This window comes from Chiloscyllium plagiosum, unplaced genomic scaffold, assembly GCF_037043375.1.
Source record: "Chiloscyllium plagiosum isolate Xiang-an unplaced genomic scaffold, Cpla_swu_hap1 HiC_scaffold_15, whole genome shotgun sequence".
NCBI classification, from domain to species: domain Eukaryota; kingdom Metazoa; phylum Chordata; class Chondrichthyes; order Orectolobiformes; family Hemiscylliidae; genus Chiloscyllium; species Chiloscyllium plagiosum.
In genome coordinates, this window is record NW_028270153.1 from 68,712,784 (window position 1) to 68,736,330 (window position 23,547).

At 40.9% G+C, this 23,547-nt stretch overlaps 1 protein-coding gene across 2 annotated transcripts in view; it reads right to left on the reverse strand.

Moving 5' to 3' along the window:
• Positions 1-23,547, reverse strand: part of ppp4r1l (protein phosphatase 4, regulatory subunit 1-like) — a 150,391-nt gene that overhangs the window by 23,729 nt on the left and 103,115 nt on the right. For both annotated transcript variants that reach the window (XR_006314608.2, XM_043710084.2), the window contains exons 13-17: positions 18,964-19,056; positions 16,849-17,034; positions 7,294-7,455; positions 5,049-5,149; positions 1,379-1,499 (exon numbers count right to left, since the gene is read on the reverse strand). Coding sequence is in view for 1 of the 2 variants with exons in the window: in XM_043710084.2 (XP_043566019.2) it covers positions 1,379-1,499; positions 5,049-5,149; positions 7,294-7,455; positions 16,849-17,034; positions 18,964-19,056 (663 nt within the window). In the remaining variant the exon portion in view is untranslated. The remainder of the gene's footprint in view (positions 1-1,378; positions 1,500-5,048; positions 5,150-7,293; positions 7,456-16,848; positions 17,035-18,963; positions 19,057-23,547) is intronic.

A 23,547-nucleotide genomic window follows, 5' to 3' on the forward strand; every position in this document is an offset into this window, starting at 1 on the left:
GTACATGCTTAACAAATTCCTCTCCATCTAAACCCTTAACACTGACAATTCCAGTTTATGTTTGGAAAGTTAAAATCCTCTACCATAACCACCCTACGGTTATAACCACTCGGTTTATATTTTTAAAAATTTAACCAAGAGGCATATTTCAATTAAACATATACTTTAACTTGCCTGCTCTCTTCACAAATGCTGACATTTCCAACAGTTCCAACTACAGTTACACTTTGTTAAAGATTCATGAATATAAAGAACATAGAGGATGCTTACAAAATAAATTAGGGGAGCACAGAGGGGTCACAAAATATCTTTTGCAGGTAAGATATGGAAAACCCCAAGGTATTTTAAGTATATTACAAGCCAGAGGATTCTCAGGGAAAGAGCAGGACCAAAGAAGCAACCTTTACATTGAGCCAGAGGACATGGGTATGGTCTTAACTAAATATTTCTCATCTGTATTTACAAAGCAGAAAGGCATTCTAGCTTAAGTAGGGATGATAAGTTCCACAGCATGTTAAGATTAATAAGGAGGAGGTATTAGCTGGCATAAAGGTGCATAGATTCACAGGGCCCGACGAGATATATCCCTGGCTACTATGAAAGGCAAGGGAGGAGATTGCTGGGATCCTGATCGAGATATTTTTGGCTGGGCACAGGTAAAGTATCAGATGACTGGAAGAGAGCTATTGTTGTTCCTTTGTTCAAGAGGACAGCAGAGATAGGCCACACAATTACCAATTAGTCTGAAGTTAATGGTAGGGAAATTATTAGAAAAAGTACCTGGGTAAACAATCAATCATTCAGAAACAATTTACAGTACATAAATATTATAAAATACAACGCAAGAGTATTTAAACTTATCTTCACTTAACTCAATGCTATTTTGACCTAAGCACAAAATGGCCCCTGCAATCATACTTGTGAACACTCAATGAAAAGATGTGTAAAGGGGTTTTTGAATTGAAAGGTCCTTTTATATCTTATGAATTAGATTTCAAGGACATTTTTCAAGTTAAAAATGTTATATAAATGCAAATTATTATTTACATCCCCCGAATATACCTTGGTTTAACATCTCACTTAAAGGAGCACTTTGGACTTCCACACTTCCAACTGAAATGTCACCCAAAGTTCACCTTGAATCTGGGACCCTCTGACTTTGAGGAGTGACTGCTTCCTCTGAGGCACTAATTGAAGGAAACTCTGCTACAGAATCAGAAATATCAGTCTAGCCAGAGTTGGAGATTGTGAATTCAAAGGTAGAGGGCCCCAGTAGATGAAGACAGGCCCAAAATCGAAGTGAAAACAAATCAATGAGAACAAGACAAAAATGGAAAATGATTCACCAAAAACCTGACAGCACTTGTGTCCCACATACCAGCTTGAAAGAAACCCATCGAACCTCAGCAACCTTGTCAGAACACAGAGAGAGTGCAATGTGTCGCAGGTAGTCGTGTATATCATTGGAATTATAGAGCTCCAGCAACAAGATTACTTGTCTGAAATAGGTTAAAAGAAATATTTAACATACAAAAACACTGTTTTTCTTTTTCCAAATCAACCCATACCTCCTGTTCTGATAAAACCAACTCTATCACAGACCCCTTCACCACATGTAAAATCTTTGGGAAATCATCTGTTTGCAGAAGATATCATAGCCATTGTGCAGAATCAAGTGCATAAATCATACATTATCTTGTCTTCCCTGAACCAGAGAAGACCATGAAGCCAATCAGCACCCTTACAAGACATAGTTAATCAATGCAAGTATAGATCTGGGACACTACTGCTCTTTACAATTCACTCACTCTTGGATAATTTTGCAGAACACAGTGGGGAAGCGGGTTGAAGGGAAAGAAAGACCATTTTATTTTTGTTTCAGTATTATATGTTTTGCAGGTCATATATACAGCCACAGTGGACTTCACCTCAGTAGTAAATTAGAATCAAACTGTAGTGCTATATCACTAAAACATTCATTATTCATTACTTGAGCAATCTGAAGGCAGCATTTGCACTTCTACTTGCAGTGAGAAATTATTCACATAAAATAGATAAATCTGATAATGAATCACAAAATAAATGCATATATCTAAAATTCACTTCTTGCATGGGTCAAGTCACATGGGATGATCTATCCTCTGGCTATAAGAACATCTTCACAGCAAACAGCCACTCAAACGTTACTCAACAGCGATGAAATTAAAAACCACAAACAACATTAAGTTCAACATCTGTAAAAACACCGGTTCCAATTCCACTTGTGGGTTCATATATCCATTTATTCTTTTTTTCCAATTGCCTTTCTAACAGATTCTTAAACATTGATGTGACTCTGTTTCTAATAAAACCACTAGTACAATAGTAGCCCACAGAACATAAGTCCAGTAGCCTCACAGCCATTTGTGACAAAGATTTTCTTCCATGTGTCTAGAATCTATTGCATTTATCATTGCAGCTACATGATTTCAACTAGTGGATGCAGAGAAACAGAAAATAGGAACATGAGTAGCCATTTGACCCTGCTCCGCCAATCAATACGATCATCACTGATTGTGCTGCTCAGTACCCTATTCCCACTTTCAACCATGCCCTTTGATCACTTTAGCCCAAAGAACTATATTTAGCTCCCTGAAAACATTCAATGTTTTGGTCTCAACCACTTTCTGTGGCAGGGAGAACGTGAGGTCTGCAGATGCTGAAGATCAGAGTCGAGAGTGTGCTGGAAAAGCACAGCAGGTTAGGCAGCATCCGAGGAGCAGGAGAGTCAACGTTTCGGGCCAGAGCCCTTCATCAGGAATCTGTGGCAGACAATTTAACAAGCTCATCACTCTCTGGGTGAAAAGATTTCTCCTCATCTCAATCCAAAATGGCCTACCACGTATACTTACACTGTGACCATGATTCTGGACTGCCCGGTCAATTGTTGGGAACATCCATCCTGCATTTACCCCAGATCAAATGCTGTTATAATTTTATACGTTTGTACGAGAACCCTAACCCCCTGCCCCCCACCTCATTCTTTTAAACTCCAGTGAATATAGTCCTAACCAATCCAGTCTCTCTTCATACGTCAGTCCTACCATCCCAGGATTCAGTCTGGTAAATCTTTGTTGTAATTCCTCCATAGTTAGAATATCCTTCCTCATATAAAAGAGACCAAAACTGCACACAGTATTTGAGGTGTGGTGCGACTAAAATTGCAACAAGACATCCCTGCTCCTGTCCAAGAATCCCCTCCCAATGAAGGGGATTTGCCTTCCACAGCTTATTGAGCCTGCATGCTTGTTTTCAGTGATTGGTGTACGAGGATCCTCAGGTCTTACTGCACATTCCTCTTTCCCAATCTACCACTATGCAAATAATAATTTGCCTTCCTATTTTTGCTACCAAAAGTAAATAACCTAACATTTATCCATGTTATACATCATTGGCTATGCATTTGCCCACTCACTCAAATTACACTTGTCCACCTTACACTGAATCACCTCTGCATCCTCCTAACAATTCACCTTCCTACCCAGCTTTGTGCCATACCTACACAGGTATGAGCTGCTTCTTTCCACAAGCACACAAACCCACCAACACTCTCAAACAAAAACTAAAACTTAAAAGACCCAGTACAACCCATGGACAAAACCAACGTCATCTATAAAATTCCATGCAAGGACTGCCACAAACACTACGTAGGACAAACAGGAAGAAAGTTAGCCACCAGGATACATGAACACCAGCTAGCCACAAAAAGACACGACCCTCTCTCCCTCATAGCCCTACACATGGATGAAAAAAAAAACACCATTTCGACTGGGACAACACATCTATCCTGGGACAGGCTAAGCAAAGACATGCCAGAGAATTCCTAGAGGCCTGGCACTCCAACCACAATGCCATAAACAAACACATAGATCTAGATGCCATCTATCAACCCCTCAGAAAACCAACAGGAAATGACATCACCACAAACCCCAGGAACCCCATCCAGGACAAACATAAATAGAAAGCAGGAGACAACAGCTTTGCTTCACTTGGAGGTCACCACTGCTGATGTTACCTAGCCAGGTAATGAAACGTCTGGATATCAAACCTACAGCTCAGCGAGCAAACCTACACCCTGCTTCTTTCCACTTTAACCTTTCTTCGTTAAGAAAAACATTGCTTTAATTTCTTCTCACCAGACATTATCTTAAGTAATCTCCAGTGGACCTTCCTATTTTATTTTTCTCCTCAATAAGATCAAAATATTTTTTTCTTCTGGACATCAAAGTGACACAAAGTAATGCACATAGACACACAGAGGCCTATAAGGCAATAGCACACCCGGCAATTGATCATGAAAGCAAGGAAGCAAAAGAAAATAAACATTGGAACTGGTGAAGGTGGAATACAATATGTCAAGTTGGCTCATGCTTCACTCTACCAGCTAATACCATGAAGTAATTTACCTCAAAGGCAACTCTGTAACCTTTTTTATGTTTTGAGTATTGCAGAAGTTAAATTGCAAATAATAATACAGACTTGCACTTCTCCTATTTTCTAACTAATATGTTAAAATCAAACAAATAACCCAATACGATGACTCACGGCACTCACCATGGTACATTGGCTCAGTGGTTAGCACTACTGTCTCACAGTGCCAGGAACTGTGCCAGGGTTCGATTCCAGCCTTGGGCAATTGTCTGTGTGGAGTTTGCACTTGCTCCCAGTGTCTCTAGGTGCCCTGGTTTCCTCCCACAATTCAAAGATGTGCAGGCTAGGTGAATTGGCCATGTTAAATTGCTCATAGTGTTCGGGGATGTGTAGACCAAGTGCATTCGTCAGGGGTAGGTGTAGTGTAATAGGGTGGGGGAGTGGGTCTGGGTGGGCTGCTCTTTGGAGAGTCGGTGTGGAATTTTTGGGCCAAAGGGCCTGTTTCCACACTGTAGGGATTCTATTGTTCATTTTGAAGAACTGCTCTCAAATAAACAAACACTGTTGGAAGAAAATAGTTAAAAATTTTCTAGTAAAACAGATCTTTCTGAACAGTATTCAATGTATAGAACACTTACTCTGCTAGCTCGTATCGAAAACGCCAATTCCGGCTATTATCGGTGACCATAAATTCCTGAAGTTGGTACAAGTACTCACGGCGCTTCTCCACATGAAGTAGCTGTGGACAAAGAAAATACTGAGTTCCTGAGTAGGTGAGCACAACAAGTTAAATAAAAACAACCATTCATTACTGAGCAGCTTGGTGTTTCACATAAACTGAAGCTCATCACATTGCTTAAGCAATCTCTAAATCCAATACAGGAAGTCTATCAGGACTGCAAATAGGACAGAAAAGATTCTTTTGTCAAGCTCACTTAAAGATTCACTCAGAGTGAAGGAGTTACAAACAAAATTCCTTTAAGTTCTAAGGAGAAGTTTAAATTAATAGTTTTGCATCAAAAACGCTCACACTGTTATTCATAGGAACTTAGGTTTAAAGTTGACCTGCCAGAGTGACTGGCAGTCCTGTAGGAAGGATGCAAGTATGTAACACAGACACAGTCTTTGCCTTGGTAGGCTGCTTAGCATGCATCAAGGAGCCTCAAGCAGGGAATATGTAAAGTTGAAATTCAATTTATTTACACCTTTCTCAGACCAACAGAACTTAGCACTTTGCATTGGGACTTACACACTCAAAAGTAAAAAGAGTCAAGAATTGTCCTTTTCAAACTTCCACAAGTTAAAGATGACAAATTAACCTGGGCTTTTTTGTTAGGGCAATCAGGGCTGGAGTGAAGGGGAGTTCTTTGTCCATGTCTTGGTCATCCTCAGCATGTATCATCCTTTTTGGTATGTTAGCAATGGGACCCTGACCACAGAGTGAAACTCTCCCCATACTCTCAGTACTCCCCTACCCCAACCCAACTGTGAGGCCCATGATGTCATGATTCCCGTGCCAACAAAGTTCAGCCCATGGATAGCAATTCCTATAGGAACTTAGGTTTAAAGTTTACTTTCCAGAGTGACTGGCAGTCCTGTCATAAAGATGCAAACACCCTGCCAGGAAAGCTGAGCTGAAAATACTCCTATATCTGTACTTGCTAAATTAGACCTAAAATATGTCCATTCTACCAATGGTAAAATTTACTTTTAAACTGAATGGACCAACTGCTGGAAAATGGGATTAGGATAGTTAGGTGATTGTTTTTGACAGTGCGAACATGATAGGACGAAGAGGTTTTTTTCTGTGCTGTTGATCTCTATGATTTATGACTATGACCAGAAAAATCTAATTAAACTTTGAGGAGAGCAAGCATAATTTCAAGAAATTCCTATGTATGAGGATCTACACATGGATCAGATCCAGCTTTATGGGCAGAGATGCAAACGTGCAGAGGCTCTGAACATATTGGGCTTGTATATAAACATCACATCAAAGATTCACAATCTTTGATTGTGAAGGTCAAGTAACTTACTGACACCTGTGAAAAAGTGAGTCTTGAGAAAAACGTGGATGAAATTCATCACCCAGGTACCTATCTGCAATCTCGGATGAAAATGAATGAGCCTGGAATTCAAGAGTGGAATGGACTTGCTCACAGTACAAGTTACCACTTGGACTGTCACATAAATTGGCATGGAAGCAAATGTGTAGCCCTATCACAGAAAGAGACCAAGCCCCTTTTAGGAGGAGGGGGCAGGGCAAGTTGGAAAGATTACAGAGAAATAAATACAGCTGACTGGATTTAGTCTTTAATAATTCTTGATCAACAACTAACAAACATCCATTATTCAACATGTTGTTTGAGACACTTAGAAACCACTTGTCCTAATGTACAATCACGTTGTTGTAATGAACCCACCTTTGATTTTTGCATAAGACAAACCACAGGATGTAGGAGTAGAAGTAGGTCATTCGGCCCATTGAGTCTGCTTTCTTATTCAATGAGATGCTAACTAATCTGATAATCCTCAACTCCACTTATCTGCCTTATCCCCACAACCTCTGATTCATTTACCGATTTAAAATCTATCGCAGCCTTGAATATACTTAACAACATTGCCCTAAGAGCACTCTTAAGTTAAGAATCCCACTGATTTACTATCCTCAAGCAAAAATTCCTCCTCATCCCTATCCTATCTGGGCAACACCCAGGGATCATGACCTCTGATTCTAGACTTTGTCACAAGGGGAAAATAAATTAGTATTTCCAGTATTATTTACCAGTATTTATCCCATTTATATTTAAAATGGATCGAGTTGTGACAACAATCCAATATCAAAAGCTGCATATTGGTCAATAGGTCACAAATGAGGTTTACCTTCAGAAAGTCATACAGATGCTTTAAGACTCCAATTCGCACTTCATCCAGATCCTTCAGGAACCCGTTGAAGATTGGAACCAGATCAGCTGCAGTTAGTTGATCACCGAGGATCACAGCTAGCTCATGTATAGAGAAGGCCAGGGTCCGTCGTACCTTCCACTGACAAAATAGAAAATGATCAGAAATGCACCTACTGAAGGGGCTGAATCAGTTTCAGTTCATTAAGGGTTACATTTCAGTCATATTGTACAGATAAGCAAAGACAGGAGCTACACTGTCAGCAAGACAGAACCAGCCTTGGGCAAAAAACAGGCAATGACCAAAGACTGTAGGTTAATGTAATGTGTATGTTATAATATTTTGCAAAAAGCTTGGAGGTGTAAATAACGCACCAGAGTTAGTTTTACTCTTAATCGTGATGGGATTGGCTGTCCATGCATAAACTAAATGATGGTAAATCTGACTTCCTAAGAGCTCGAATCAATGTGTCAAGTTGTCTGGTAATACCCACATCGAAGGCCCTGAACTGCTCATAACCTTATGCTCAAGAATAGCATTACAATTGCTGTTTTTATCTCATTCTGTGGAAGCTTGCTGGAAGCAATTGTTTAGTCAGAGACTCAAGAATCTCACAGGTCTAGTTCTAGAGCACAGAAAATTTAACCCAGTACGAGTGTGCTGGCCAAAACTACTGTACCATTCTAACCCCCTTTTTTTCCACACCTGGCCCAAAGCATTGTATACTTTGGCATCATAAGTGCACATCTAAATACTTCTTTAATGTTATGAGGGTTTCTGTCTCTACGGCAGTTCCAGATTTCTATCCTCTGGGTGAAAATAAAATCTTTCCTCACATCTCCACTAACCTCCTGCCATACACTCGTGGTCATACAGCACAGAAACAGACCCTTCGGTCCAACCAACCTATGCTGACTGTAATCCCAAACTAAACTCGTCCCACCGGCCTGCGTTTTCCCATATCCTCCAAACATTTCCTATTCATGTACTTATCTAAACGAAATTTTAAACGTTGTAACTGTTCATCATTCACCACTTCACCTGATGTTTGCATAAGACAGACCACAGGATGTAGGAGTAGATATAGGTCATTAAGCCCATTGAGTCTGTTTCATTATTCAATGAGATCAATCCACACACAAACCACTCTGTGTAAAAAATAAATTGCAACTCATTTTACAATCTTTCTCCTCTCACAATGTTATGCCTCATAGTCTTGAAATCCCCCAGCCTCGGGAAAAGACACCTGAAATTCACCTTATCTATCTCTCTCATGATATTACAAACCTCCAAGGTCACCTCTCAACTTCCTATGCTCCAGTGAAAAAGGTCCCAGCCTATCCAGCCTCTCCTTATAACTCAATTCCCCTCCATTTCCAGCAACATCCTGGTAAATTTCTTCTGAACCTTCTCCAGCTTAATAATATCCTTCCTATAAGAGGGAGACCATAACTGGACATAGCACTCTAGAAGAGCCCTCACCAATGGCCTGTACAACCTCAACATAACATCCCAACTCCTATATTCAAAGGTCTGAGCAATGAAGGCAAACATGCTAAATGTCTCACTGCTGCCTCACAGTGTCAGAGACCCCGGTTCAATTCCCGCCTCAGGCAACTGTCTGTGTGGAGTTTGCACATTCTCCCAGTGTCTGCGTGGGTTTCCTCCGGGTGCTCCGGTTTCCTCCCACAGTCCAAAAATGTGCAGGTTAGGTGAATTGGCCATACTAAATTGCCCGTAGTGTTAGGTAAAGGGGTAAATGTAGGGGAATGGGTCCGGGTGGGTTGCTCTTCGGAGGGTCGGTGTGGACTTGTTGTGCCGATGGGCCTGTTTCCACACTAAGTAATCTAATCTAATTTATGATTCGGAGATGCCGGTGTTGGACTGGGGTGTACAAAGTTAAAAATCTCACAACACCAGGTTATAGTCCAACAGGTTTAATTGGAAGCACACTAGCTTTCGGAGCAACGCTCCTTCATCAGGTGATTGTCATCTAATTTAATCACCTTAATCTGTAGGTGTAATCTAATTTAATCCCCTTAACTATATGTAAAGCAAACTTCAACAAATTGTGTACCTGAACCCCTAGGCCTCTCTGTTCTACACCACTCCCCAAGACCCTCCTTTTAATTGTAAACGTCTTGTCTTTGTTTGTTTTACCAAATTATAATACCTTGAAATTATCCAAATTAAACTTCATTTTCCACTCTTCAACCCATTGACCCAATTGATCAAGATCTCGTTGTAATCATAGTTAAAGACACACAACACCTGGTTATACTCCAACAGTCACTTCACCTAATGAAGGACTAGTGCTCTGAAAGCTTGTGATTTCAAATAAATCTGTTGGACGATAACCTGGTGTTGTGAGATTTCTGATTTTGTCCAGCCTGAACTGGCATCTCCACATCACAATCTTAGAGATAATCTTTGTCAATGTCCACTATATCACCAATTTTGGTGCCATCTGCACACCTACTAACCATGCTTTCTATATTCTCATCTAAATCATTTATGTAAATGACAAACAGAAGTGGACCCAGCACTGATCCCTTATCTAAAATCGATGTCCCTTGATCATTCCCCTCCACCAAGGGAAAATGGTTCTTTCCATCTATCCTGTCTATACCCCTTAAAGTTTGTTCACAACCATGCTACCCCTCAGTCTAAGGAAAACAATCCTGTCTATCCAGTCCCCCTTCATAATTCTAATTCTCCATGCCCAGGTAAAATCCTGGTAAATCTCCTCTACGCTCTCTCCAGTGCTTCACATTCCTCCTATCATGTGTCCAGTTCTGGAATCCACAATACTCTAGCTGTGCCTTAACCAACATTTTATACAGTTTCAGCATAACCTCCCTATTCTTAAACTCTATGCCTCGGCCAATAAAGGCAAGTATCCCATATGTCTTCTTCACTTTATCTACCTGCCTTGCTATCTTAAGGGACTGGCGGATATACAAATCAAGGTCCCTCTAATCCTCGGTGTTTCAGAAGGTCCTACCGTTCATCGTGCATTCCCTTCCTAGTATGTCTTGCCCAAATGCACAACCTCACACTTATCCAGATTGAATTCCATTTGCCACCAATTAGCCCATCTCTATTCCCCAGTAATCTAAGGATAGCCTCTTCACTATTTACAATTTTCATATCATTAGCAAATGTACTGATCAGCTCTCCTATATTCATGTCTAAATAAATCATTTATGTAAACCACAAACAGCAAGGGGCCCGCCACTGATCTCTTGGAATGCCACTGGACATAGCTTCCAATCACAAAAACAACCCCAGACCATCAACCTCCTTCCTGTTTCTCAGTCAATTCTGGATCCTATTAGCCTTGCTGAAGTCCAAGTAGACTACGTGAAATGCAATGTCCTCATTGACACATTTGCTCCCCTCTTTGAGAAATTCAAAGCAAATTGGTTAGCCATGACCTCCCCATACAAAACCATGCTGACACTTCTTGTCTCTCTCCAAATGCAGATTCATTCTGTGTCTCAGTATTGCTTCCAATAGTTTTCTAGCGCTGAGGTTAGACTGACTGGCCTGTAGTTTCCTGGTTTATCTTTTCCTTGTTTCTTGAATGGTACCACATTGGCTGTCCTTCAGCACCTCTCCTGTGGCCAGACAGAAACTGAAAAATTGCCAGCAGCCCTGCTATTCCCTTTTTTATCCCACTCAAAAGTCTGGGATGCATTTCATCTGGCCCTGGATATTTATCTACTTTAAAACCCGCCATTCTGTTCAAGAACCGCCTCTCTGCCAACATGAATTTCCTTAAGTATATCACAGCCCTTCTCTCTGACTTCTACAACCAATCCCTCTCATTGGTGAACACCAACACAAAATAGTAATTTAGTACCCAACCTATGTCCTCTGGCTCCAAGGACAAATTACCACTGTTCTCCTTAATGCATCCTACTCTTTCCCTAGTTATCCTTTGTGTACTTGTCATATTCCCTATATTTTCAACAGAAATTACTTATGACAATATATTGTGATTATTGAAAAGTGCTTTTGAATGTCACTCAGTTCTAAAAGGTGCTGTATAAATTCAGGTTGTCTCTTTTGCACAGATAATTCAAATTATTTCCAAATTCTTAAAGAATCCTTGAAAAGTGTATTTTAATACTGTTAATCCTGCTCCTAAGTCCTATTGCAAAGGAAATGGAATATAAAAAGTAGGCAAAGTCTTGCTGCAATTGCACAGGGCATTAATAAGATCATAGCTAGAATACTGTGCACTATTTCAGCAACCATAGAGTACAGTAAGGAAACAGACACTCTGGGCCAACTCATTCATGCCGATCAGATATTCAAAATTAATCTAGTCCCATTTGCCAACCTTTGGCTGATATCCCTCTAAACCCTTCCTATTCATGTGCCCATCTTTTTAAATGTTGCAATTGTACCAGCTTCTACCACCTCCTCTGGCAGCTTATTCCATACATACACCACCCTCTGTGAAAACACTGTCCCCCAGGACCCTCTTAAATCTTTCTCCTCTTACCTTAAACCTATGCCCACTAGTTTTGGAACAGCATAATTATTGGAGAAGGGATATTTGAAGCAGTTCAGAGAAGGTTCGTGAGGCTGAATCTTGGGATGAGGAAAGGTTCAGTACGCCAGGACCTTAGGGTTGTATCCTTGGCCCAACCATCTTCAGCTGCATCATCAATGACTTTCTTTTCGTCATATGGTCAGAGGTGGGCACATTTGCTGATGATTGCACAATATTCAGCACTATTTGTGACTTCTTAAATAAGGAATTAGTTCATGCCCAAATGCAGCAAGACCTGGACAATATCCAGCTCTGGATTGATACGTTGCTAGTAACATTCATATTACACAAGTAGATGGACAATGACCATCTACAACAAGAAAGAAGTTAATCATCACTCTGTTATGAAAGTGTAAGGGATACTGTACCTTTAAGAGAATTAAAAGCTAGCAGAACTACCTGATACAACACTAAGTGCTGTGAACAAGGTAACAATGTAACATTTGGTCAAACAGCTAGATTAGATTAGATTAGATTACTTACAGTGTGGAAACAGGCCCTTCGGCCCAACAAGTCCACACCGACCCGCCGAAGCGCAACCCACCCATACCCCTACATTTACCCCTTATTACCTAACACTAAGGGCAATTTAGCATGGCCAATTCACCTAACCTGCACATCTTTGGACTGTGGGAGGAAACCGGAGCACCCGGAGGAAACCCACGCAGACACGGGGAGAACGTGCAAACTCCACACAGTCAGTCGCCTGAGTCGGGAATTGAACCCGGGTCTCTGGCGCTGTGAGGCAGCAGTGCTAACCACTGTGCCACCGTGCCGCCCACCGTGCAGCTGGGTTGCCTGGAGATGACAAAACAAATTTGAATTCGACCACTTTAAATTATATCCCAAAATACCAACCTTCAATCAAGTTTGAATTTAGTATAATGACAAAATTAAAACCCAATGAAACAATCTGATATTTTGGGGTATAAGACCAGGAAAAATTAAACAGTTGAGGGAGAATTGCCAAGTTACCAGCATGTACAGACTGCCCGAAAAATAGGTCTCTTAAAAGGTATCTTTATCGGTCAGTGACCTGTGGAACAGAAATCCCTAAAGAAGAATAGAAGATACAAAGAGAAAATTTGACAGCTGCTGGTTTCGAAATTTGAAGTTTGGTAAATCTTAATTGGGGTTTTATCGGACTAATGTTATAGAAGGGAAAGTAAAAAATAGGTTTAAGAAAGGGGTTGTAAATAGTTAAAAGTAATTTATTCTCTGTTATATCTTAAGAAATAAAGTTGTTACTTTTATTTTAACTAGGTCTTGGCCTCTCGAACTTATAGGATTTATCCCGTTCGGGTCGCAAGTTTAAATTAAGCAGGAGGGTTTATCCCGATGACGTAACAATTCCTTGACATTCAATGACATTATTGTCACTGAACCCCTTACTATCAACATCCTGAACATCACCATTGACCAGAAACTGGTCTAGGCACATAAATGCTGTGACTATAAGACCAGGTGACTATAAGGCTAGGAATCCTGCAGCAAGTAACTTCCCTCCTGATTCCCAAAGCCTGACCACCATCTACAAAGCATGAGTCAGGAGTGTTATGTGATATTCCACACTTGCCTGGATGAATACAGCTCCAACACTCAAGAAGCTTGATGGCATCCAGAACAAAGCAGCCCATTTGAGTGGCACTACATCCTCAAACATTATACCTCCAAGGCTCAGCATCAGCAGTGCACATCATCTACAAAATGCACTGCAATAACTCAATAAAGTGACTAAGACAGACCTTCCAAGACCAAGACTACTACTATCGGGGAGGACAAGGTCAGGAGATACATGGGATCACCACCAGCTGCAAGCTCCCCTTTAAGTCACTTACTACTCTGAGAAATATAATAACTTTTCCTTCAGTATCACTGGTCAAAATCCTAGAATTCCCTCTCTAACGGCACTGTGGGTCCACCTACAGCAAATTAAATGCAGCTCACCATCCCCTTCAAAGGTAAATAGGAATGGGCAACAAATGCTGCCCAATCACAGTGACACCCACATCCCATGAATAAGTTTTACAAAAAAGTCAGAAAAACAAGCTACTTCAGGAACTGAAAGATGCACTCTAGAATAATAGAAAAATGGAACACAAAAAACTGCAGACTCTACCCGTAAAACCAGAACATTTCAGGCACACGACTGCTGCAGAGAAGCTGAAATCATGGAACAGTGCAACATAGTTTTGCTGGGAATCATATGGAATGATTCCTTATAAAAGTGCATTTCCCAAGAGGTTTGATCCCTTCATTTAAGGAAAGATTTCATTTCATTTGCTGCAGTTTAGAGAAGGTTCACAAGGATGATCCCCAGTATGCCTTATGATCAAAGTCTAAACAGATTTAAACTCACTGAAGTTTAAAAGAATGAGAGGTAATCTCATTGAAACATATAGCATTTTTAAGGGGTTTTGTGAGATAAGTGCTGAGAGAACTTTTCCTCTCATTGGGGAGTGTAGGATTTGTGGGCATAGTCTCAGAATAAAGGGGTGCCAATTTAAGAATGTGATAAGGATTCTTTGAGGGTTAAAACCCTTAGAACACTTTGCCACAGAACACTGTGGGGGCAGAGTCCTCGTGTATATTTAAGGCCGAGATAGACAATTCTGGATTCCCTAACTGATCAAGATTCTAAGGGGAAAATGCTGGAAAGTGGACATGAGAAATGCTGGAAAAGCCATGATCCTACTGAATGGTGGTGCAGGCCCGAGGGGTCAAACAGAATACTCCTGTTCCTGTTTCTTATGGTCTTATGTAATCTTTCTTTCTTTGCCCATGTCAGCAAATTAAGTAAGAAAGAAATGCAGTGCTTGATGAAGGAGCAGTGCTCTGAAAGCTTGTACATTCAAATAAACCTGTTGGACTACAACCTAACGTTGTGTGATTTTTAACATGGTCAATGAGGGACTTGCAATCTCATACTGGCTACAGGAAATCTACAAATGAAGTGAAAGAAAGATCAGTTATCATCTGTGTACAGCATTCAATGACCATCACACAAGGATCTTTGGAAGCTCAATAATGTTCCATAAAGCACAGCAACAATTGTGAAGAAACAAATGTTGGCGAATATGGTTTCCTTCTTTAGAGATCAGCTATATTTTAAGCCAAATAAAAAAGGCAGTGCCTGTTATGGATCAGGCCAGCCCCCTTCAAAATATTTTAAGAAGGTAGCCTATACCCTAACTTTTTCTTATTTTTTAAAGGCAAATGTGAAGTATCTGTTCCAGATGCAGCTACTCGATGTTAAGCAAAAAGCAATTTACTACATTTAAACATTGAAAGGCGACCTTATAGAAGTTTATAAAATAATTAAGGATATGGGTATAGTTAATGGTAGTTTTCCTTTCCCTAGCATGGAGGAGTTTCAAGACTAAGAGGCACATTTTTAAGGTTAGAGGAAAGAGATTTTTTAAAAAAAAAGACACGCGGGGCAAAGGTTTTGCACAGAGGGCGGTTCACGTGTGGAATGGACCTCCTGAGGAAGTGGTGGATATGGGTACAATTACAACGTTTAAAAAGATGTTTGGATAAGTACATGAATAGGAAAGGCCAGGGATATGGGCCAGAAACAGGCAGGTGGGACTAGTCTCACTTGGGATTACGTTCGGCATGGACTGGTTGGACTGAAAGGGTCTGAGCCGGGCTGTAAGACCTACAACAGTAGTTAAATTACAACCAAAGAAAGAGGAATTTAGAATAACTTAACTCTATTGGAAACTTCAAAGAATAATAAATACAGTAACTATTACTAATTAACTGTTCCAATATAGTGACAACCATAAACACACGGTGTTTATGGGCAGCACGGTGGCACAGTGGTTAGCACTGCTGCCTCACAGCGCCAGAGACCCGGGTTCAATTCCCGCCTCAGGCGACGGACTGTGTGGAGTTTGCATGTTCTCCCCGTGTCTGCGTGGGTCTCCTCCCACAGTCCAAAGATGTGCAGGTCAGGTGAATTGGCCATGCTAAATTGCCCATAGTGTTAGGTAAGGGGTAAATGCAGGGGTATGGGTGGGTTGCGCTTCGGCGGGGCGGTGTGGACTTGTTGGGCCGAAGGGCCGGTTTCCACACTGTAAGTAATATAATCTAATCTAATCTAACCTAATCTCTTGGCAAAAAGGAAAGGTCAGACACAGATTCTCACATGTAGTTCTCCCATCAGGGGGAAAAAACATTAAGAGAAAATTCAGATGGACTACCCGCCAGGTAACATTCACTTAAGCTTCCAGCTTTGTTGAGACCTTAATAGCTTCTGATGCTACTGAAAAAAAATCAAAACCCAGAAATTTGGATCTGAGAGCGCTGGCTGTTTAAAACAAAAACCTGAAGTGTCCCACGCTACTTTCTTGAGTAGTTCTGGTAGCCTTTGCTTACAACCTCGCTTCAAATAAAACCAGGAGAAAATAAATTCTTAAAGTCACAGCATCGTCACACATCCAAGCACTACTTGATATAATCAGCTAAGATTGAAAAAGAGGCGGCAATGGCCTCATTGTATTTTCGCTGGTATGTTAATTCAGAGACCCAGGATAATGTTCTGTGGTAAACCCAGTTTCAAAACCTGCCACAGTAGATGATGGATTTTGTATTAAAAAAAAAAATCTGAAATTACAAGTCTAATGATCACCTTGAATCCAATGTCAATTGTTGTAAAAATGCATTTGTTTCACTCTTGTTCTTTAGGGAAGGAAACTGCCACCCTTACTGGGTCTGGTCTACATGTGATTCCAGACCCACAGCAATGTGGTTGACTCTTAACTGCCTTCTGAATAATTAGGGATAAGTAATAAATATTGGCCTAGCCAGCGACACACTGAGCCCAAGAAATAATAACAATAAAAGGTAGAATATGACAGCATCTCATTATTTTCGATAATTGAGAAAAAAAAGACGATTCCACATTTTTAAAATCATGCATTATTAGTATCAGCTTAAACCAACTGGTTCATATAGTCACTCACTTGTACATCAGAAGCCAGTGTTTCATAGGTATTCTTTAAACAGTGCCAGTTCTGTCTGCCAAGGGTAAGAGCCACACCTGGCAGACTGTATGCACAGTGCTTTGTAATTTCAGTGTCAACAGTTTGAGCTCGGGAAGGATCTGTCATTGACAGGTACTGGTCCAGCAACGGTTGTGGAATAATATCCTGAAAAGGGGAAAGAAAACATCCCTATAAACTGCCCATAATTGGACTTATAAAAGCAAAAGAGATACAAAAAGTAAAGTTAAGCTGTAGACACCACCACTTTAATTCATGGAAATATATTGATCCAATCCTGTAACTAGAGGTAGGTACTGAGCATAGATCAATTTCGGGCTTGCTTCTAGTGACATTGGTACTGGGAGGAATACTAGCATGCTCATTTCTCCACCTTTCCTTAATGTAAGAGGATCTTAATCATCCAATTGAACCACTGGAACAATGTCAGCGAAGGATGGTGCCTGATTAATCAACGTTCAGTCACTGTAGTGCAGAAGCATCATATTATTTGTACTTTTAAGTCTTTGAATAAACAGAGTTACTTGCTACAATCGTTGTGTTTTTTTTAAATCACAACCATCTATGAATGACTTCTTGTGTTTTGGGAGAAGATGGGGAATGTAAAATAATACTTCAGTGCAGGTTTTACTTTTGTTGCAGGTTTAGAAAAGGACTGTTGAGCATTTAAAACAACCTTCAGTTCATCAATTTTCTTTGTCCAAAGCATGATGTTCCAGGAAAAACAATCCTTGCATTTACTGTGCGCTGTTGTGTAGTGTCATTCCAAATTCACCTTCTTACCTATGAATACACTTTGATGACATACAAGGCAAACACTCCTACCTTATACAGTCGTGAACAGAAATTAATTCCACGTGGAAGTTGTACATTTTTGTTTATTTTTAGATGGTTCAGGTTCACCACTCATCAAATTTGCATCTCTGGAACATTCAGAATGTTGCTGCTGCTTTCAAATGTAGAAGTACAGAAGATCACTTCTGTGGTTGTGAACTGTTTACGGGATCTCTAGTCAGTTTGCATTGCTCAGATATTGTACAATGGGCGCAGCTACTTCCACGTCATCGAGTTATACAGCACAGAAGCAGATCCTTTGGTCTAACCCGTCCATGCCGACTAGATATCCTAAAATAAAGTAATTCCAATTGCCTGCATTTGGCCCCTGTCCCTCTAAACCCTTTTTATTCATAAAACCATCCAGATGCCTTTTAAATGTTATTATTGTACCGGCCTCTACCCCTTCCTCTAGCAGATTGTTCCATATACGCACCAACCCCTGCGTGATAAAGTTGCCCAATAGGTCCCTTTTAAATCTTTCCCCTCTCACCTTAAACCCATACCCACAAGGTTTGGACTCCCCCAGCGACAGAATGGTGAATTAATTATTTGTCCTGCCTAAAAGCAGCTGCAGAAAATAAAGTGCAGCTGTAAAGAGACTAGAGTTTGCATGGACATGATGGGTTGAATAGTCTCCTCTGTATTTCATATTGCAATATTCTAGATTCCCATATCAGTTCCTGACTTCTTTCTCATACCGTATTCATTTTTTTGCATTTCCACCACAAAATTTACCTTACCCTGAAATGACTGTCCATCTGGACCAAAATGAAACAGAATGCAGCAAACTGGCAAAGCCTGTTAAGAGTTTGCACTTTTTTCTAGCCGCATAGCTTCTAGAAGGAGAAATCATGCAGCAAAGGAACATAGACAGACGGTGTGATCAACTGTTAAGAGACTTTTATATATATATATATATATATATATTGGAGAACACAAGCCTACAACAGTCCAAGTCTCTGACATTTCTTTCCTTTAATTGTGTTTAGATTACATTAGATTATTTACAGTGTTGAGGAGCAGGAGAAAGAAATGGGTCAATTAAAATTTTCTGCTTCACTGTGACCCCTTTGTTATATTAGACAAGTGTTGTTCTGTTGTGTCCCCATCATCAGGGTTGGGGTAGGTGGTAACATTTCACATTTATTAGACACATTGGAATCATCATCAATGTACAACCACCACTATTGGTCCCACCTAGCACTGGGGCTGAAAAAAAAGCCTCTTTCTAATACCAACCTGTACTTTTGACTGGTCTTCACCAAAAAGCAAACTATCGTTATGTTCCAGCTCTAACGATCCGACATCACAACATGGTTGATTACTCAGACTCTGAAAGTTGAAGAACACACAACATATGTGAGAGACTATTACAGGCACAAACCATGTGAAATCATCTGGTGTTGGAACTTCCCACTAAATTAACAGATGGAAAACCTCTGTGATAGTTTCAGTGGAAAATAAGAAAAAGGAGTAGAGCGAGCGAAGACCACTCTGCCATTGACAGCACTTCCTGAAAATGACGCAAATCCCACTTTTGTTTAATGTCTTAATTGCCATCTTGTCCATCTTGAACTTCCCAGAGACTTGGTTTCAATTAAGCCCCATGATCCAGTGATACATTTATCACTGGGTTTCAATGTTTGAAAAACTGGACATTTGATAACAAAAGTCACTTTCCACTCAAAGTAGTTTATTTATTGTATGAAAGTACCACAGATGCTGAAAATCTGAAACAAAAACAGAAATTGCTGGAAAAACTCAGCAGGTTTGTCAGCATCTGAGGAGAGAAAACAGTTAACATTCTGAACCCAGCCATCCTTCCGCAGAACTGATGGTAGCTAGGAAAAGGTGGTATATATGTTGAAGACATCAGTGGGGGAAAAGCAGGGAGTGGATAAGTGGAGATGGAGTCGAGAGAGAGAGCGAGAGAGAGAGAGAAAATGAGTGAGTGTGACAGTTAGGCAGATAAAGGGATAGATAATTGCTAGGGAGAAAGAAAAGTTGATAGTGGGGACTGTAATTAGATGATATAGATTGGCTGTGCAATGACAGGGCCTGCAGTGTGGACTTGTGTCAAGGACATAGAGGAAGGTGTTAAAGGTTTGAAAATTATTGAACTGAATATTGAATTTTGAAGGCTGCAGGATCTTCAAGTGGAAAATGAGATGCAATAAGGTAAACATGGGTGTTCCAGGCACTCCAAGTGACTTACTTGGGCTACCTAGTCAACAAGACCAGGTTACACCCGATGGAAGACAGTGAGGGTGATCAAAAGTGCCCCGGCTCCCACATCTATACCAGTCCTTCCTTGGGTTGGCAAATTATTATGGAAAATTAATATGTAATCAGGCCCCATGCTGGCCCCTCTACACCTGCTATTGTAACACAGGTCAGCCTTGGAAATAGTTGGGTAGCCAAGTTGCAGCCTTAAGGGAAGTTAAAAAGCAGCAATCATCATCTAAATTGTTGGCCACAATGATCCCAAGCAAAATATGGTGCTGACATGTGATGCCTTCCTGTATGGTATCTGAGTAGTGTTGGCTCACTGATGGCTCCTGATAGTATATATTTCCAGGATTTTGGCTGATGCTGAACACAAATGCGCCAGATAGAGAAGGAAGGTTTGACGGTCATCTTTGGTGTGAGAAAATTCCACCAATACTTCTATGAACATAAATTCATAACTGTAACAAAACACAAAACCTGGCTAGGGCTACTTAAAGAAGACAAGGCCATGCCACGCATACCTTCTGGTCAAATTAAGTAGTGGGCCTTTACTCTCAGTGCATACAATTACAAGTTGGAACACTGAGCAGGAAGCGAACTAGAAAATGAGGACGCCTTCAGCCTCCTCCCCACTGGCAGTTAAACCATCGATGTGCCTCTGTGGAAGAATCTGTTTTTAAACTTTCTAGACACCCTTCCAGTCACTGCTGACAATATCAGACTGTGGATACAAAAGTATCCAGTTCTGGCAAATCTAAAACACCTGGTGATGGGGGAAACAAAAGGGCCATCACAAGCAGGATTAAAACCTTTCTGGACCTGATCACTGTAGAGGACAACATATAACGTTGGAGAGCAAGAACGGTCGTCCTGAGTAAAATTACTGCTGAGCTCCAACAGTGTCATTCAGGGGTTTCCAAAATGAAAATGTTAGCAAGAAGTTATGTCTGGTGGCCAGCGTTGGATACTGACATAGCTGATTTGGTATGGCAGTATCTAGAGTGTCAACGAAGACAAAACTTACACCAGCAACACCCCCCACATTCATAGGAATGACAGGGAAAACCCTGGACACGGTTACACAGCGACTATGCTGGTCCTTTCATGGACTCAATGCTCTTAGCCATTGTGGACACTCATTCACAGTGATTGGATGTGCACAGAGTTCATTCGGCTAACTCAGGGATGATAACTGAAAAGCTGTGAGCATTGTTCGTGATACTCATGGAAGTATTGGTCACTGACAATGGGATGTCATTTATGAGCAGAGATTTTGAGTATTTTCTAAAGTCAAATTGCATTCAACATTTTCAGATAGCTCTAGACCCTTCGTTGTCCAATAGTCTGATGGAAAGAATAGTGCAAACTTTGAAGGCAGGCTTAAAGAAACAGCTTACAGCTTCACTCGATACCAAACTGTCCTAGTTCTTGTTCGATTATAGGATTACCCCTCATGCAACTACCCAGACAGCTCCAGCAGAGTTTCTGATGGGGAGAAAAATCCATACCAGGTTAAACCTGATATTCCCAGACCTGGTGGGAGGAGGGTGAAATGGCAACAGGAACACCAATGCCAACCACATGAAGGTAGGTTTAGGGGAGATGTCAGAGCTAGGTTCTTTACACAGAGAGTGGTGGGTGTGTGGGATACACTGCTGGCAGTGGTGGTACAGGTACATACATTAGGGACATTTAAGCAACTCTTGGATGGGTGCATGGAAGATAGTACAATGAAGGGTTCGTAGGTTAGTCAAGAGACAGATTTCAAAATAGATCATCAAGAAAGAACCCACTCTACTCACTACGGTAGACTTACAGCAAGGTTACACATTAAAACTATGCACTTCCCTGTTCCTGTGCTGTGAGCTCTCCCACACATATTCCTTAAAAGATCAGTTGTGAATTTTGCTGCTTGTTAAGTTTTCCTAGACGCACTCTGATGCCCAGAGATAAATGAATTCAAACAGCAAAGGCAGTAACTGCATAGATTCACTGTTGTGTCAGTTAGCAGTGTAGGTTCCTTTCTCTCTCTCCTTCATTGACCCTTGCACTGCCTTTTGTCTGTTCTTCTCTCTTTTAAAAGTGCCATTATTTTGACTTTTTTCTTCTCCAAAATTCCAAAACAATGCAACAGCATAAAAAAAACAATAATTGCTGCTCGTGGAATTCGAGGAATATACCTCCAACACCTAAAACACCTCAAAGAAAAAAAGAGCAGCTCTTACAGCCACAAATTTTTCCACTTCCTCCATCTTGGATTATCCAGAATGCCAATAAACTGAGGAGTGGCAAATGGAGTATAATTTAGATAAATGTGAGGTGCTCCATTTCGTAAAAGCAAACCAGAGCAGAACTTATACACTTAATGGTAAGGTCCTGGGGAGCATTGCTGAAAAAAAGAGACCTTGCAGTGCAAATTCATAGTTCTTTGAAAGTAGATTCGCAAAGAGATAGGATAGTGAAGCTTTCCTTTATTGGTCAGAGCATTAAGTACAGGAGTTGGGAGGTCATGTTGCGGTTGAACAGGATATTGGTTATTGGAATATTGCGTGCAATTCTGGTCTCCTTCTGATCAGAAGGATGTTGTGAAACTTGAGGGGTTCAGAAAAGATTTACAAGGATGTTGCCAGGGTTGGAGGATTTGAGCTATTGGGAGAGGCTGAATAGGCTGGGGCTGCTTTCCCTGGAATGTCAGAGGCTGAGGGGTGACATTACAGAGGTTTATAAAATCTTGAGGGGCATTGATAGGATAAGTAGACAAAGTCATTTCCCTGGGGTGGGGGAGTCCAGAACTAGAGGGTATAGGTTCAGGGCGAATGGGGAAATATACAAAAGGGACCCAAGAGGCAACATTTTTATGCAGAGGGTGGTGCATGCATAGCTGCCAGAGAAAATGGTGGAGGGTGGTATAACTGCAGCATTTAAAAGGCATCTAGATGGGTATATGAATAGGAAGACTTTAGAGGGATATGGGCCAAGTGCTGGCAAATGGGACTGGGTTAGGTGAGGATAATTTTTTGGCATGGACGAGTTGGACCGAAGGGTCGGTTTCCATGCTGTACTTCTCTATGACTCCATGTCCATTCTCTGACTCCTCCATTGCTGCAGTGAATCAGACCGCAAATTAGAGAAACAAAATCATATCTTTCACCAGGGCAGCCGACAGCCCAGAGGGCTTGACATTGAGTTCTCTAATATCAAATACCTTACCCATTTCCCGGCTCTCTTTCCAGCCCCACCACTTCCTTTTCCTTCCATCTACTGGATTCAATCAGGTCGTACCCACCACCTGTGTCCACCTATCACCACCTCGCCATTCTGCTACTCTCTCTCCCTACCCCGACATCTAGTCCTGAAGGCGGATTAATACCCGAAACATTGACTTCTCCACTTCCTGATGCTGCCTGGCTTGCTGTGTTCTTCCAGCCTCCTGTTTGTCTACTTTGGATTCTCGCATCTGCAGTTTTTTTTACTCTAATCTATACAAGGGAACCTTTAAAGATTAAATGCACAACTTTGATTCTGGTTTCTTATGAGGAGCAACTGGTTCAGTTGCCAACAATTGTAATAAAAGACTTGGCCAAAGCTTGATGT